Consider the following 17,448-nt stretch of genomic DNA (forward strand, 5'->3'; position numbering starts at 1 on the left):
AGCACAAGGAGTGGTCTTCTTTTACCCGTGAATCCCAGGAGCTCTGTCTTTACCGGACAGGGACAATAGAGTGACCAGTCAGGCAGCCTGGCAGGAAAGGAAGTCAGCATTTATAATGAAGGAACAGGACTGGAAAGAGAGCTTAAATCTTGGTGTGTACCCATCTTTTTGTGTGTGTGGGATAACAAGGAAGTTATAAAGGGAAGACTAAAAATATTTTGGGAGCTGGAGAGGTAGCTTAGTAGCTAAGAGCACTGGCTGCTCTTGCAGAGGACCCAGGTTCGATTCCCAGCACCCACATGGTGGCTAACAACTGTCTGCAACTCCAGTTCCACGGAATCCTATGCCCCTCTTCTGAGCTCTGCAGACATGGGTGCACTTATATGCATGCAGGCCATACACATAAAACAATAGAATGTTAAATAAAATATTAAAAAATCTTTTGGCAGAGAAATTTTCAGGCATATATAGAAGTAGAAATAACACCATGCACTCACTGTACCCATCACCCACCTTCAACCCCAGCTTATGGGCAATTTTATTCGCTCTGTACCTCTACCCCCATATGATTTTCAATTGAACCTCAGCATCTAATTCCATCTATAAATATTTCAATGTACATCTCTAGAAGATAAGGCCTCTGGAAGATTTAACTAGAGTGTAACATGGCATGGTGGTGCACACCTGCAATCCCAGCACTTGAGAGTAGAGGCAGGAAGATCAGGAGTTCAACACCAACCTTAGCTGTGTAGTGAATTTGAGACCAGCCTGGGCACATGAGACGCTTCCTCTAAAAAGAAAAAAATAACCAGCATGCCCTTGTCACATCTAAAAAGTGTTATTTGGGGCTGCAGAGAGGGCTCAGCAGTTAAGAGCACTGGCTGCTCTTGCAGAGGACCCGGGTTCAATTCTGACTACTCACATGGTGGCTAACAACCTTCTCTAACTCCAGTTCCAGGGGAATCTGACGCTCTCTTCTGACCTCCGTGGGCAATGCACAATTCTGGTACACTTACACACATGTAGGCAAAGCACTCATACACGTAAAATAAAAATAATAAAGAAAATAAAAACAAAATAAAAAGTATTACACATATTCCAATATCAAAAATCTCTTGCTGAAATTCTCAATAGTCTCAGAAATGTCATAGATGTTTAATAGCTGGTTTTTTAGAATTAGGGTCCAAATAAGGCTCACACACTGCAATTGGTTAATCTTGTGCTGTAGTCCCTTTTACTCTAGAGGCCCCTCTGTCTCTTGATTTGTTTCTTTGGAATTTATTTTTGGAAGAAATCAGTTGTTTGCCTGTAGTGGTTTCTGAAATCTGGATTTTGTATTCCTATGGTGAAATTTACCATCAATTTGCCTTTGAGGTCCTGACACTAAATTGCTATTTATGTGGGAGTCATAGGTTCAGTCTTACTTGGCCTGTGCCCTCCACTGTAGGACAGGTCCTTTCTCTTTTGTAAATTGGGTCAGGGATGGCCCTAGTCCTCACTTGCTGGATCCTGGGAATGGCAAGGCTGGGGAGAATGTTCCCAGCAGCCAGATCATGGATCTTGCTTTATTTGGACTGGAGCCTGTCTGCGTCCTTTTTCCTTGTCTTCCCCCCGCCTTTTAATGAACCAGGCTGCCTTTTCATAACGCAGAACAATTTTCTGCCAAATAGCCAGGATTGTTTTCCCTCCTTCTAGAGCAATAAGGTTCAGGATTTGTCTCCCTCTTGACTTTCAAGAGCATGTTTTCTCAGTTCTATCCTGAAATTAAAGTAAAGGTCAAGGAGGCTGGTCTGAGACTCAGGGCTTCGTCCCTTCCCAGCTCCTGTAGAAAAGGAGCTGGGAGTTAACTGCTGCTGCATCTGTGGGCTCAGGTGACCTGCCCTGTCCCCCTGGGAAAGCCAAGCTCACCTTCCCAGTTCATTCCTTCCTTGGGGGAATATTGAAGAGGGTCAGAAAGAGAGAGAGAAGAAGGAAAGCCATCAGACGTGGGCTCCTTTCTGAATTTAGATCCTCTGAACAATTTCCAGAATTTTTCATCCTCTCCTCAGTGTTCCCTTTCCCAGGGAGGGAGCTCTGGGCCCTTTCCACCTGCATCCCACCCGACAGTTTTCTGCTGCACACGTGAGCTGCCCTAGAGATCTGCCCCTTCCCTCGCAAAGAGTCGGCACAGAGCGGATTTTTAATCAAAAGGCAGTGCATGCAGAGAACAGCACCTCGCTTAGCACGCTGGAGCTGTTCTCCCCACCCTCTCCACACTGAGTCACTCCAGCTAACAGTTAATTAATGTGTGACACTTTGACAGTTTGTGAGGAGACATTTTTACGGAACCATCAAAATCCACAGGCATGGGACTGGCAGGCACACAGCCCTGCTTGTCTTTACTGTATCTCCAGACCCTGCCTCACTCCAATGCAGACCCTGAAGGCCCACGACCAGGTCAGGTAACAAAGCCCTGTGGTCAGTCCACTAGTGTCTGGGCCTCCTGGGGGAGATCTGTGTTTCCAGGGACACTTGAACAGCCCTGTGACCTTGGAAAAAAGAGCCGGCGGTACCTGGGATGAACGTCTCAGAGGTGCACACTCAGCTCTCTTCCCTGCATGTCCCCAGCAAGTTTTCATGCCCCGCAGATGAGGTGGGTCTCAACTCATCTCTACAATCCTGGCGTGGTGCTACTATGAGGCAATAGCTCTAGGAACAACTTGGTTGCTACAACTTCACTTCCTCAGTGGGGTACTAATCCACTAGGCTAGGAAGCCTTGGTTCCCAGGCCTTCAGTATCCCAGACTCTATCCCCACCAGTTGTGAGCACCCTTTCCACAGAATGCATGTTACCTAGAATCCAGCGTTATCCTACCCATCTGCACTCACCTGCACCCATGCACTCTCCGTCCAGTACTGTAACCTTGGGTACTATAGTGTTGGTCCATCTCAGGGACCTGGATGAGTCCTGAACATCTGGGTCTCCAACCCAGTGTCCATTATGACTGGGACACAGAGGGCTAAGGAAACTCTCAGAGGAGGTCTGCGATCTCCGTGGAGAAGGATTCAGGGGGAGAATGATTGCAAGGTAGGTGAGACCCAGGACCTGGTGCCCAGTGGACTCACCCTTGAGGGAGACCCTAGTGCTGTGGACATCTCTCTATATTTATGTAGCACCTGTTGTTGCCAGGATCTTTGCTAGAACGTGTGTGACCAGAGGAGAGAGGCAGATGTGATCTTTAAGCTGAGTAGCTCACAGTTTGGTAAGACACTGTGACACTAAACAAATAATTAGGCAACTGATGAATTCATTGTACCTATGGTAAGTGTCATGAGGAATGTGCTATAAAAATACCAGAAAGGTGCCCCTAGAGGAGGGCTGGGAAGATAGTCCTAAGGGGGTGAGTAGACTTTGAGGGTGATGGGATCCTGAGCTCAGGAAGCAGAGCTGGGTCTACAGAGGAGGTAGGACACTGGAAGCCCAGGGAGGGGGCAGGTGACTTGCTTGCCTGTGCAAGTAGCTTGTTGATTTGGTGACAGGAAGTTGTATGAGAGTTCACAGAGAGCTGTAGAAGCCAAGACAGGAGGCTGTCAGGAAAGACTGAACTCCAGCAGGCTAGGGAGAGGATTTGAGCTGGTGGCCAGGCTCCTACCCTTAGGCTGGGTCACTGAAGGCCCTTTGAGATAGTGCTCTACCTCTTGGCTCCAGTGAGGCAGAGGCAAACACAGCCAGAAAGCAAGAGAGCAGGAGATTCATTGTGGCTTTCCCACACTTTCTAAGGAATCCTTCACAGCGTTCTCACAGATCATGGGTCTGAGCTTGGCTTCCAGGTTTGATTCCCTATGCCTGGACTGGGCGATGTAAGTAGATGATATCAGTGTGTGGTCTCCCCTCCTTTCTCCACAGATACCTCTGCCACCACAAGATGGTAGGCCAGGTCACGGAAGGGCAGGCTTCCTCACTAGCCTAGGTCTCTAAATAGGCTAGACTTGTTCCCCCAAAGTAGTGTTGAGGCTGAAGCGGGATATTCAGGAGCCTATGAGTGGGCACCTGTGCCAGCTTTCCATTACTGTAACGAACACCCGAGGTAACTTAAGACGAATGTTTCTTTTGGCTCACAATTGAGAGGTTTCAGTCCCTTGGCTCTGTCATTTTGGGGCCTGCATCCAGGTGGCATAATATGGCTGGGAGGCAAAAAGAGGAAGAGGATGGGTCATAGCCCCTCAGGTCCCACACCAGTGATCTAAGACCTACTACGCTCCACCTCTTGATGGTGCCACCACCTTCCAACACTGCCAACCTGGGGACTAAGCCATTAGCCCAGGGGCCTTGTAGGGGGCATCTAAGATCCAAACCACAGCAACACCGTCCCTTCCAAATCCTTCACTCAAATGTGACTACTGACACCAGAAACAGGCCTACAGCCAGTTTCCCAGTGTACTTGGGCCTGAGATGCTGGGCATGATGTTCCCAGGGGTGAAGATAGAGTGAGCCTGGGACTGGCAGCATGTCCATCACCCATGGCTCCACCCCATGCCCTGATTGTTCTCCATCTTAACACTGTTTCGTTCCTCCTTCTCCTTACCACAAACCATCCAGACCTCAGTTTAGGATTAAAGAGGGCTTGCCATTCAGATAGTGATAATGTCTCCCTGACCACCCATTTCAGTCTTGTGAGTTCTAGGTCCAGTGGGTCTTTGTGGCAGGATGGGTGTCTGGTGGGAGGGCCAGTCCCCACCCACCCTGTCTTTCTAGAGCCTTGAGAATGCTGGAGAAAGGGCCACTCCTGAGCCACAGCCTGATCCTCAACCTGGAGTAGGGAGAGGTGGTGTCCTGGGTTACCAGGGCCCCTGGAAAGGAGCACTCTACCTACTCACTCTCTGTCCCCATCTAGCAAGTCATCCCACTAAGCTTCTTTTGACATGTAAATGTGAAATGCTCCCCCTTTTTTCTACTTTTTCATTGAAATGCTTAAAGTCTCAAAAAAGAAGGAAAAAAAAAATGATGTGTTTAAGACAGCAGTGTCTTGCCCGCCATGGAACCTGATAAGGGATTGTTAAATTTTAATTAGACAATTAGATTCCTTCAAGTGCCAAACTTCAGAGTAGGCAACAGAAGACTGAAGTTGAGGAGAGAGCACAGGAAACAGGCTGCTTGGGTTCACGATGCATCAAAATGCCTCTCCCCCACCTCCTAGCTATAGGCTCGGAGGAGGAACAGAAACAAGACGGAGAGGGGGAGGAGAGGATGGCAGCTACCCCTCTCTGGACCCACTAGCTTTCCTCCAGAGAGCCGGGCTGCCTTCACAGATTGCCCCCCTGTGCCACACCCCATCAGCCTGGGGACTAACGCTAAGCAGACCCCTCAAGTTTTTCCTTGAGAAAATGCCACATTTGGGAGTCATCCTTGAAATGTGGCTTCTCAAAGCAGCCTTTTTTTTTTTTTTCCCTCCCAATTTGCTTGTGAGAAGCTGCTGCTGTTGATAGGTTAGGAGCGAAAGCATGCCTGCCTATCTTTGGGGTGTGAAGGGGCAGGAAGAGTCCATCCTAGAACCTCTACTTCCTTTCCTGTCCTGTGCTCTCAGCCCTGGTGCAGCAGGTAGTCTCCACGGGATGCCTGCCTAGGCTGCCAGGGGGCTGCTCAGCCCCATTCTCTCAGCTTCGCCACTGAAAAGCAAATTCATTTCCAAATTAGGGTGCGCACAGGAAGCAGGGGTCTTTGTGAGGCACGTGGAGCAAATGGCGGAGGCTGCTGAGGTTGGATGTGCCCAGCTGGCTCCATATTCCTCTGGCCCACTATTTTCACACACCATGGCTCATTCCAGACACCCACTCTGAAACTTCTAAAGAGGAACTACTGTTAAAGCAGACTGGACCTACGCTGGGTGTTTGTGGGGAACATGATGCAGAGGAGTACTGAGCACCAAAATAGGTGGTTCTGGAAGATCTTTTAGTTGACCTTTGCCTTTCTAAGCAAGGACACAAGACAGTCGAATACTGGAAATAGATGAGGGACAGGTGGTTTCTGGTACTTCAGTGGCCTGAAGCTTGTAGGCCACCTATATAAAAGGTCTCCCCACCACCCTGTCTGTCATTAAGACAGCTGAGAAGGAAACCATCCATGGTCCCACAGCACCCATGGGACCTTATCTACTAGCATCTGCCTGGTGAGGTGGGGAGCAGTTACTACCAGCCTTTCTTTGATGTTGAGGGAGATGTAGAGGAAGCCTTGGGGAGAGGGCGCAGTCACTCCTTGAGGGCGTCTGGCACCTCAGTGTTAGATCAATCATCTCTCTCCCTGGAGATATGGTTCAGTGGCTGTGCTGGTAAGGACTGAGATATAGCCCTGGCCATATGTCTGTATTTGTTGATCACTAAATGGTCATTGACTGGGGACTGTGATTTGGAGGTTTTGTAAGTATTTCTGCAGAAAGGAGCCCCCTAAAAGGCATAGGGGTGACATTTGGAAGGTGCCGAGTAACTTGATTATATTTTTAAAACTCCAATCAGAATCTTCTGACAACAGAGTTTTAAAAACCCATGTGATCTTATTTATCTGAAAACTCCTAGGACTTATGTGAATAATTTGCCTTGGCCAATGTTTTCAGGAGGAAAAACGAAAACCAAAAAATTTGATCTTTCCTGGAAAATCCAGAGTCCCGGGTGCTGTGTGGCTTCTCCTGTCCCCTGCACAAGTAGACATTGATCTCATTTGGCTGCTTTGTAGTTAGGACATGATCAGGGTACCGGAAAGAGCCTTTCTGTCTGTCCTGCCCACAGGGACAATCTCTGGCCAGGATAGAAAACCTTATGGATTAGAAGGCAGGAGTGAAAGGGATTCCTCCAGGTGTCCCTTGTGCCTTATCATGGTTGTCCAGAAACAACAACCCATGCCACAGAGATGTAAGAGGAAAAGAGGAAAGAGATTGCTTAGAGAACAGGAGCCTGGGCCTGGCAGTTTTTCTCAGGCCTGAAAATTCCAGAGAGGTATTCTGCTTTATCCAGTCCAAGATGCAATGCCCTCCCCTGTTTCAGTGGCTAAGACGTCAGAATGCATTTTATAACTGACAGGATCCGAGGGTTGTGTTGGAGTTTAATAGTGTTCTTTTTCTTTCCTAATGTCGCATAAATCAACAATACATCTTACAGTCCACTTGATGAGAGCCTAAGAAATGTGGTGCTTAGCCTTACAGTCACTGGCACCAGCAGGTGACTTGAGAAAGTTGGGCTCTCCAGGGTAGCTGCTGCCTTATTCTGATGGTCATTCTGTAGGTTCGTTCAGCAGCCAGGGCCCAGGGATGAACTTGACCTCATCATGGAGCCCTTTCTCCTTCACACAGCATCCACACAAGATCTTTCATCTATGTGTGCAACCCTGGATTCTTTTTGCACCCAAGTTTTTTTTTTTTTTTTTTTTTTACCAGCTGGCCTGGAACTCACTATGTAGACCAACGGGCTGGCCTTGAACTTACAGACACCAAGTTTCCTCTTCTTATAGTGGCACAAGTCAGATTGGGATGTACCCACCTTAGTGACCTCATTTTAACTTAATTTCTCTTTTAAAGTCCCTGTCTCCAGATGTAATCACAGGCTGAGGTACTGGAATTAGGGCTTTAACATACAAATTTTGTAATCCAGGTATGAGGCAAACAATTCAGCTCATCAATAGACCTTAACATGCAATACCCGTGATGCTCTTAGGGGTTCATTGGGGGGTATTTATGAGCCTAGTGGTCTGTGTTAGCAAGCACATTTCAAGGCTGCTGATGGGTTTTATTCCTGGGTATTCTGGCAGAGTCTTTGATTCAGTTCAGCAAACATTTATTCAATACTCACAGCCTATAACTTACAGAGCAGGAAGTCAAAAAAGAACAAACTAGTGTGCCTTGTATTTGACTGCCCCATGAGATGAAGCAGGTACTGTTCTTGAGAAGGCTGCACCTCAGTGAGAAAGCCAACACACAGGTGGGGTATATTCTAGAGCAGAACTATGGGATGGAGCTGTGGGAGAGGGTCCAGGCAGATTCCAGGAAAGGAAGATTCTGAGCCAATCTTGTTTTGAAGCATGCGTAAGCTCAGAATAGAATATTCTGGATACATCCTTCATTTGTAAAGTAAAGATAACAACTGAAAGGTACAGATATTTGGAGAATAAATGAGGTAGAAAAATCACTTTGCAACCCCCAAAGCCTTTGTAAGTACACGATACAATCATCTTATGTCAGCATTGTTCTGCAGAAATGTAAGTCTGGTTTGATAGAAGAATGGGTGGAGGTAGGGGATATAGGGAACTGAGAGTCATGGCAGATGCCACTTGTCAGACCAAGAAGGGAACTAAGGCAACGGGAAGAGGAGCAGACAGAGTTAGGGTAGAGCCAGGCTTGGTAGCACAGGCCTGTTCTAGCTACTAAGAAACCTGAGGCAGGAGGATCACCAGTTCAAGGCCTGCCTGGGTTAAAGAGTGAGTTCAAGGCTAGTCTGAATAAAACTGTAAAACTGTAAAAATGTAGGAAGATGTAGCTCAGTGGTAAAGTACTTGCCTAGTATGTGCTAGGCTCTTAGTTCAAGAACCCACCCAACCCCTGCCACCTCCATGCTGAGAAAGAGATAGGAGTATTCCTTGTTTCAAATGGTGCTTCACACAATACTTCATGTGTAGATGTGTAGCAGGTTCAATAGATGCTGATTGAATAAATCAACTGCCAGATCAATATCTACATGCAGGTTTCCTGCTGTGTGCTCCAAATGGGAAGAGGGACCAGTTGGCTTTGCTGAATACAGAATAAATAAGAAAGCATGCGCTACTGCCTTAGAAGTGGGAAACTTGCTGCACGATTGGTCACATGACCACATTCCATTCCACCCACTTTCACATTCCCCAGTGATCTCAGTGATAGTGCTGAATAGGGTACCACTCATCCTCCTCTGCTGGGAGGTGGGAGAGTGGATATGGCAGGGGTGAGGGTAGGGAGCTGGACAGATCCTTCTCCATGTTTCCCTCCCTCGAACCCACTGCAACGAGTATACCTACTTCCTGATTTGCGCATCATACCATTTTCATCCCAAAAGGCATGGACTGGTGGTTGTTTTCAAGTCCGTCTGGGTGGCAGAGCTGTTGGAGGTCATAGTGCTTTGTGTGGAATGTCTCAGAATGCTGATAAATTTCAATCCAAGTTGTGTAATAGGAACACTTTTGCTAGCAGTGTTCTAACTATATTATATGCACATGATGTTGCATTCACAACCAAAACACAAGCTGAGCCTGATGCCTCCAGAGTCTATTCCTGAGCTCCTCTGCTCTTTTGGCTCTGTGAGCACAGCAGTGACACCCTCCCAGAGCTCAGGTGGAAATCCATGAGCTGTCCTTGACTTTCCTTCCTTTCTTACTCTCCTTCCCGCTCTGTCCTCATCTATTCAACAACCACGTTCCATGAGGCTGATTTCTAAGGTAGCTCCACTTTTACTCCCACTGCTTTCACTCAGTGATTAGCATCTCTTATCTGAATACATTCACCTCACTTCACCTCAAGCCCTCTTCCACTCACAGGAGCCAATGAACTTTCCAGAACTCCAATTTAATGGGGCTATTCCTCTACTCGCAAATTTTTAAGGCCTCCCATGCTGAGAAGACCTAGTCTGGCCTATAAATGTCCCCTGGCTTAATTTTCCTTAAACTCATGATCATGCCCTACACTTTTAGCTGAGCAGAATCATTTGCTGTTGGATCTGTGCTATGTTCTCCCTGGATGAGTCATCTTCCACCACTTAGTTGCTTGGCAGACTCCTCCTCCTTCATCTCAGGCTGCCATTGAATGTATCCTGCAGAACCTCATCATTTCTTGCTTGGATTCCTACAATAGTCTCCCACTGATATCCTGCTTTTGCTGTGGGCCTCTTCCATCAACTCTATACACTGTGCTCAGACTCATCATTCTGTAAGACAGAAGTGCTCATGTGGCTTCTGCTGTCCTTAGGGTCAAGTCTAACTCCTACCATGATTTTTAAGGCCCTCTGTTAGGTTACTTATGCAGCTTCTCATATTCAATTTATGCCAAGACCCTCTAGGCATCTCGTGCTCTCCCAAATTTATTTCAAGCCCTCCACCATGGCACCTGCTACCTAACCATTTGCTTTGCAAGTGCTGCTTTCTGTCTTCACAATTCCTAATCCTCTATCTGACTAATTCCTACTCATCCTTCAGACATCTATTGTTTACCTGTATTTTCTAGCACTGTATAGAATAATGCTTGATAAAGAGTTATAGAATCAAGAAGTAATGAATGGTTATTATTGCTCCTACCAGTAAAAGCTGAAATTCCTAACTAGCTTACTGGCTTATGAGTGGGTTGAATAAGTGAAGAAATGAATGAATAGCTCTTTGAAACTCATTTACTTGATTACATTTGAAAAAAATGTATCCTTGCCCTTGGAGGAGAAACTTGGAGCAGACAGTGGTAAGCAGAGGACCACACCTTGGCTGGGCTGTTTAGTTACATATCTCTTGCTTTCTGTTTTAAGTTCTGCCCTCAGGTCTGGAACCCAAAGATAAACTTGGGCAGAATCACTGGATCTCTTTGTCTTTCTTCCCAATGTGACTGCATTGCATAAATTTCTCTTTTCTGATTTTCATTAAAGAAAAAAGGAAGCCAAAAAAAAAAAATGGCTACTTGCTAATTCTTTGACCATCTGCAAGAACTCGCTAGTAAAAGAGAAGCAGGCTCCAACATTATTTAAAAATCCATTAAATATAAATGCTAAAAGCCTAAGTTGGAGGATTTTCTTCCCTCGATGCTTGGTTTGGGCAGGGAGCCCCCTCTGGGAGGCAGTGTACCTCGGAGGCCCTCCTGCTTACTCTCTGTGTCCGTTTCTCCTGGACAGAGCCTTGCCACCCAGTGGCTCCACTGCCCTGATGGATCCACTGAACCTGTCCTGGTATGATGATGATCTGGAGAGGCAGAACTGGAGTCGGCCCTTCAATGGGTCGGAAGGAAAGGTGGACAGGCCCCACTACAACTACTATGCCATGCTGCTCACCCTCCTCATCTTCATCATTGTCTTCGGCAACGTGCTGGTGTGCATGGCTGTGTCCCGCGAGAAGGCGCTGCAGACCACCACCAATTACCTGATCGTCAGCCTCGCTGTGGCTGACCTCCTGGTGGCCACGCTGGTCATGCCCTGGGTTGTCTACCTGGAGGTAGGTCTGGGCCCTGCCTTGATTCAATGCTTGGTCCAGGAGCACCCTGGGCAGGAGCCTGGACTTTAAGTCCTCAGTGGTTTCTGAGAGTTCCCCTGGTGGCCTCTCTGTCTCCTTTGGACTCAGTTTTTCTCTTTATGGAACAAATAGATTGTTTACTAATCACAACTGCCACTTACGGAGTGCTTTCTAAGTGCAGGGCCTCAGGGTAAGTACTTAATACACAGCATTTTCCTGTATGACCCTCCCAGCGGCTCCAGGAGGAGCTGGCATTATTGCCATTTGCAGATGATGAACCAGCTGGTCAGAGGAGTTAAGTGACTTCTCCAGCCTCACACAGATGGGAGGTCCAAGCTGGTGTCCCTATCTTGGTGGAGGCAGCCATGAACTACACATGCTGAAGCCCCTTTCCCAGAAAGAACAGTGAAGCTTCCCAGCACAGAGCCAAGCTTTGCACCTCAAACTGGAGATTAGGCCCCCTGCCTAGATTCCTGTGTCAGCAGATCATATACATTAATGAGAACCCTAGGAACTGATGCTCAGTTTATAGAACATCAACCAGCGGCTTTGAGAAGCAGCTACCTGTCTTCACTCAAGCCTCACAACAAAGAGAAAAGCGCTGATGAAGAAACCTTAAGTGGGTTCCACCTCCTTTCAATACTCTCCAGGCCTGGCAGGCAGATATAGGGAAACTAGGGAGTTTCAGTGTGCATAAGTTGGGTGCTTGTGCTTTCTCTGCCCAGGATCCTGTCCAGGACAGAAGCTGGCCTTGAGTCTGGTTACATAGGAAGATGATTAGGTATTGAAGAAGGGCACGGTTCTAGATTTGTTTCTATTCCTGTAATTAGATACCCTGACCAAAAGCAACTTGGGGTGGGGTGTGGCGCTGGAGAGATGGCTCAGTGGTTAACAGCACTGGTTGCTCTTGCAGAGGTCCTGGGTTTGGTTCCCAGCACCCACATGGTGGTAACAACCACCTGTAATTCCAGTTCCAGGGGATCTGATGTCCTCTTCTCACCTCTGTGGGCATTGCACGACACAGGTACCCTTACATACTGCAGGCAATATATTCATGCACATAAAAAAATTTTTAAAAATAATATATTTTTAAAAGAAAGGCAGCTTAGGGGAGAAAGGGTTTATTTTAGCTCACAATTCTGAGGTACAGCCCATCATTGGGAGAAGTCAAGGCAGGAGCTTGAAGCAGCTAGTCACATCACATCCACAGTCAAAGGCAGAGAGAGCCAAATGCACGCATGCTTACTGCTTATAGTCTGGGACCCTACCCATGAAACACCATATTCATGGTGGGTCTTCCTACCTCAGTTACCCATCTAAGAAAGTCCTTCACATGCCCACAGGCCAGCCCAATCCAAATCATTCCTCACTGAGACTTTCTTCTCAGATTGTGGTGGTTTGACGAAAGCAATTACCACAGCCCCCACACCCTACTGCAGTTTCTCATGGCTCACTGGTGAAGACCCTTGACTCTTCATCCCCTGTACTATCTCTGGATCTCTTATTTTACTTATTTATTTATTTATTTATTTATTATTTATTTATTTATTTATTTATTTATATTTTATGTGTATGAATGGTATGCCTGCATGTAGGTAAGTGCACCCGTGTCATGCAATGCCCACAGAGGACAGAAGAGGGGGTCAGATACCCTGGAACTGGAGTTGTGGACAGTTGTTAACCATGTGGGTGCTGGGATTCAAACCTGACTCCTCTGCAAGAACAGCCAGTGCTCTTAATCACTGAGCCATCTCTTCAGCCCTTTTAGGTCTGTCTCCTAAAAGCCTCTTAATTCTCAGGCCTGATGTGCCCAGCTTTCTTCCAAAGATGGGTCCTTTATCTCAGGTAACCAAGGAAAAGTGGTGGGGGAATTGGGAGCACAACTAAACTTTGTGTGCCACAGTTTCTGTATTTATAAAATGGCGATAGTAATAGTACCTACCTTGTAGGATTGCTTGATGATCAAATGAGTCACCATATGAAAAGTGTTTAGAAAGGTACTTGGCTTAGCCTATGGCAAGGATGATGAAAGTGAAGATGGTGACAGATATCCAGCACCTCTCCACTCAGAGAGGACCCTCCCTTCCCCTTCATACCCAGGGAAAGAGAGACCCTCTTCCAGTGTAAGACATGTTCTGCTCAGGGTTCTGTTGGCCTCCAGCTTCCACGTCGCTGTCAGTTCCCAGGGTAGGGACAAATCTTTATACCAGCTGTATTGGGATCCCTAGGAATCTCAGTCTCTCAAAGACAGTTTGCTTTTCTCACTGTTACCATAGAGGAGAAGCTGAGTGCTTTAGAGGGGGAGGTACAGAAAGGCATTCTTACAGGGTGGTACTCAACAATGTTGGATGAGTGAACGAACAAATGACTCTGAGGTCTATTCCACTGTAGAACCCACTGAAAGAAGAGCTGGGCAGTGAGTCCCACCTGAAGGACATGGTTTCAGGTATTTGTTGTCCCTACAGAAATGTCCCATGTGGAGTCTCACCCAATGTCCTTTCAATGTGTCCTCTCAACCACATACTGTTCCATCTCCAAGATGCATCATTGTCATCTAGAATTTTCTACCCTCCATTTATAGCAATGTTAAATGCCCTCCAATTGCCTGCTATTCCAGCCCTTGTCTGTGTTGGGACTATTCTCCTCAGATATGTAAGTTGGTTTTGGAGTAAGAGGGCCAGGTACAGAACCTGGCTGCTCTTTTCTACCTGGATGGCAGAGGAAGAGATTTCTGAGAGAGGGCAGCCAGGGGCATCCTGCCTGCATGCTGACTCCATTGAGTATCACATCCTTGAAGGTGGGAGTCACTATGAGCCTTTTCGAGAAGAGAAGATGAGATTGAAAAGGGATCTCAGAGTCATTTGTTCGCTTATCCAACTTCGTTGAGCACTTTGCCCTACTCTCTCCTTGGAACTAGAAGCTGAAGCATTCTCTTGTCATAAATGAAGAAACTGTTAGAGCCTAACAGCATGATCTTCTGGAGACAGAGATGGGGGCACACAGCCCAGGCAGGAGGTGCTGGGAAGGCTTATAGCAAGAAATGATGCTTCAGGGAGAATTATCCTGGAGGAGGGGGTCACTGCTCCTAACTACTCTCCAGGACTGCTGCTCCTGGGACCATAGAAACAGCTTCTTCCTTTCTCTGGGCTCCAGATAGGCCAGTGGGGAGAGGATTTGAAAGATCCCTGAAGGCAGGGACTGTCCAAACCATTTAATCTGTGTCCAGAAGTCTAGAAAAGAGTGTTAAATTGCTTAACAGGTATTTGTAGAAAAGACAGATGGCGGGTGGGAGGAAGGGGTGGGGAAGACGGGGGAAGAGACTCTTGATAACTCAAGCAGAGCCAGCTACTTGGAAGCTTCCAGAGTCACCGATGACCCTTGTCACCAAGGTTTGTCAGTCTCATTCCATGAATGTGATGTGTCTGTAACAGCCTGTCATGAAGATGGCGGCTGCACAAGAATGTCACTCACTGAGGCCCAGAAGGGCAGAGGAGCCCTGGGTGTGTTGGGTTTCAGTCTCTCAGGTGCTGATAAACCTGAGTGGCCTGGGGCACTGGTTTCTTCTCTGACTCTGACTCTGTCTGTCCTCAGAATGGTGCTGACTACTTGCCATGCCAGGTACTTTTCATGTCTGATGTCCTCTTTCGACAAGTTGACTGGTCCCTTCCAGGGAAACCTTGGAGAGAGCATGGGATGGATTGCCTGAAGAACTTGCCCCATTTCCATCTCCACTGGATGCTTGCTGTGTGAACTTGGCCATGCTTTGTGACCTCTCTGAGCTTCAGTTCCTTGAACTATGAATGGAAATAAACAATCCATTTTCATTATTTACTTTTTTTTTTGAGTTCTACTTAATGAATTTTATTAGCTATAGCTGTTACTTAGTCATATTTTTTATCTTTCAAATTTTGTTTTCATTATTATATTTACTACACATGGTATTTCTTTTAAAGATATTTTATTATTCTTATTTTATTTTCTGTGTATGAGTATATTGCCTGCATGTATGTGAGTATAATCATATCATGCAATGCCCATGGAGATCAGAAGAGGGCATTGGATTTCCCCTGGAACTGGAAGGTTGTTAGCTGCCATGTGGGTGCTAGGAACCAAACTACTGCTTGGTCCTCTGCAAGAGCAGTTAAGATAGCTCTTAACTACTGAGCTATCTCTCTAGCCCCTACACATGATAGTGTTGTGTTGTTTTAGGTCTTTTGTTTTTAGAGTCTTACTTTTAGCCCAGGCTAGCTTCAAACATAGTAATCCTCCTGCCTCAGCCTCATAGGTGCTGGGATTATAGACATGAACCACCATACCCAAATCAGCAAACCATTCTTGTAAGAATCTTGAGAGCAATAAATGACATGAAGTGCTGTAGATGTTCTATAATGACTGCTGGGAGTTTTTCTTGGGTGTTAGAGTCAGTGCTCCTAACTACTCCCCAGGGCAGCCACTTCTGGGACCACAGAAGCAGCCTCTTCATTTTCCTGGGGGTCCTGATAGGCCACTGTGGAGAGGGGCTGAAAGCTCCCTGAAGTCAGGGACCGTCTGAACCATTCACATCTGTACCCAGAAGTCTAGGAGAAAACGTGGCACACACTAAGTTGCTCAACAGGTATTTATAGAAAAGATAAGTGGCAGATGGGGAAAGGGGACAGGGAAGATGGGGAGGAGGGCCTTGATATCTCAGACTTGGGTTCCCAGGGACATGAAGGCAGCTCCCAGTTACTAAGCTCAGGAGGGCCTTCAAGGCTGTTGTGAACCACATGGACCTGGAGCCCTGCCCACTGGTGCCTTGAAGGCACAGCCATCTCCCATAATGGGACATCCAGCTGTCAGCTCCCACAGAGCAGGGGGCCAGGAGAGAATTGCAACAGGCTCATGTGAGGCCCTAGAAGACAATCCACAGGAAAGGCTTCCTGTGTTCCAGGAGAAGTTGCTGCTTTGTCCACATGAGGTGACAGCAGCTGCACTGCTCCTCATGGAGCTCACACGCCAATGTTTCTGAGAACAGAAGAAAGAGCATTGTTAGGGATGAGCAATATGACAATTAGCCGTGTGCCATGCTAAGCTGAAGCACGCTGCAGGCTCCAGTCTCCCGAGGGACTTTTCCATTCTTACTCCTCTCTTTTATCTGTGGGTAGAAGCCAAAGGTTTCCCCTGTGGTTGGATCTCTCTGGACTTCCAGCATTGCTGGGGTCAGTCTGCTGTGTAAGAATGTGTCTTTGTGAGCTTGACTCGGAGGCATGGAGGGTACGGGTATGTGGATGAGCATATGGGACTTTGAGTATGTGGTGGGAAGTTGTAAAATGTTCCTGGCTGGAGCTGGACCTCTTGTTTTACACCATACTGAGGATGGGTCACCCCAGCACCCTTCCTTAGCCCAGCTTGGTGTTCCTAAACCTCTGATACAGACTCTCCTCAAAATATAAAAAATGAGCAGATATGTTTTCCTGTTCCATAGAAAGCCACTGTATTCACCATTGTGCTTAGCAGTTTGGGGGCCTTGACTGTGTCACACACACTAGTCTAGACATGGGAGTTTGCCTGGCTCACCCAGAACCTGGGTCAGAATAGGACTAGAGAAACCTTCTAAAGGGCCATGAACAAATCACTGTACTTTTCTGAGGCTCAGTTGTCTCGGTGGTAAAATGGGAATTCTAAAATGATACCTGGGGTTTAATTGACAGAAATATGACTGAATAACAACAGAGGAAGAGCAGTCCCCCCGGAAAAAAAGTTTAATGCTACTCCTGGGTCTCCTAGGAAGGAGAGATACAGTGAGCATGCCATGCAGGGCACAGGGAGAAGAGCAGGCTTGTGCCAGGAGGCAAAAGCATGGCTTCTGGGGAAGCCTAGGCCACACATCCTTTATTGGGTTTTTCCATGGGAAATACAAGACAGGGTAGAGTCAGCACTTAGGATCATGGAGTGTGAACAGCTTCATAGCTTCAGGCTAGACACAGTCACTAGTCACTGTCATCTGATCCTTGAATGACCTAGGACAGGGGATATAGTGCCCTGGTGGGAATAGAAGAGAGGAACTGACTTGTGTCAGTAAGGTGATGTGTCCCCAAGTAAGCAGGCTACTCTGTTTAGGAGTCAGCTAGCCCTGAGAGGAGTAATCTCTCTCCAAGTTTACAAATACCAGAGCATTAGAAACATAAAACATTAGAAAACAGAGTTACTACAGCTGTCTGTGTGATAAGTAGGTGCCAAATTGAAGGATCCAGAATTTTGGAGCACGTAGAGATCTC

General features: G+C 47.0%; 1 protein-coding gene across 1 annotated transcript in view; it reads left to right on the forward strand.

Moving 5' to 3' along the window:
- The window catches only part of Drd2 (dopamine receptor D2), a 74,921-nt gene that overhangs the window by 48,297 nt on the left and 9,176 nt on the right, over nt 1-17,448 (forward strand). Inside the window, exon 2 of the mRNA XM_008832752.3 lies at nt 10,858-11,173. Coding sequence (XP_008830974.1) covers nt 10,889-11,173 — 285 coding nt within the window. The 5' untranslated portion in view covers nt 10,858-10,888. The remainder of the gene's footprint in view (nt 1-10,857; nt 11,174-17,448) is intronic.

This window comes from Nannospalax galili, unplaced genomic scaffold (assembly GCF_000622305.1).
Source record: "Nannospalax galili isolate Female #2095 unplaced genomic scaffold, S.galili_v1.0 scaffold335, whole genome shotgun sequence".
NCBI classification, from domain to species: domain Eukaryota; kingdom Metazoa; phylum Chordata; class Mammalia; order Rodentia; family Spalacidae; genus Nannospalax; species Nannospalax galili.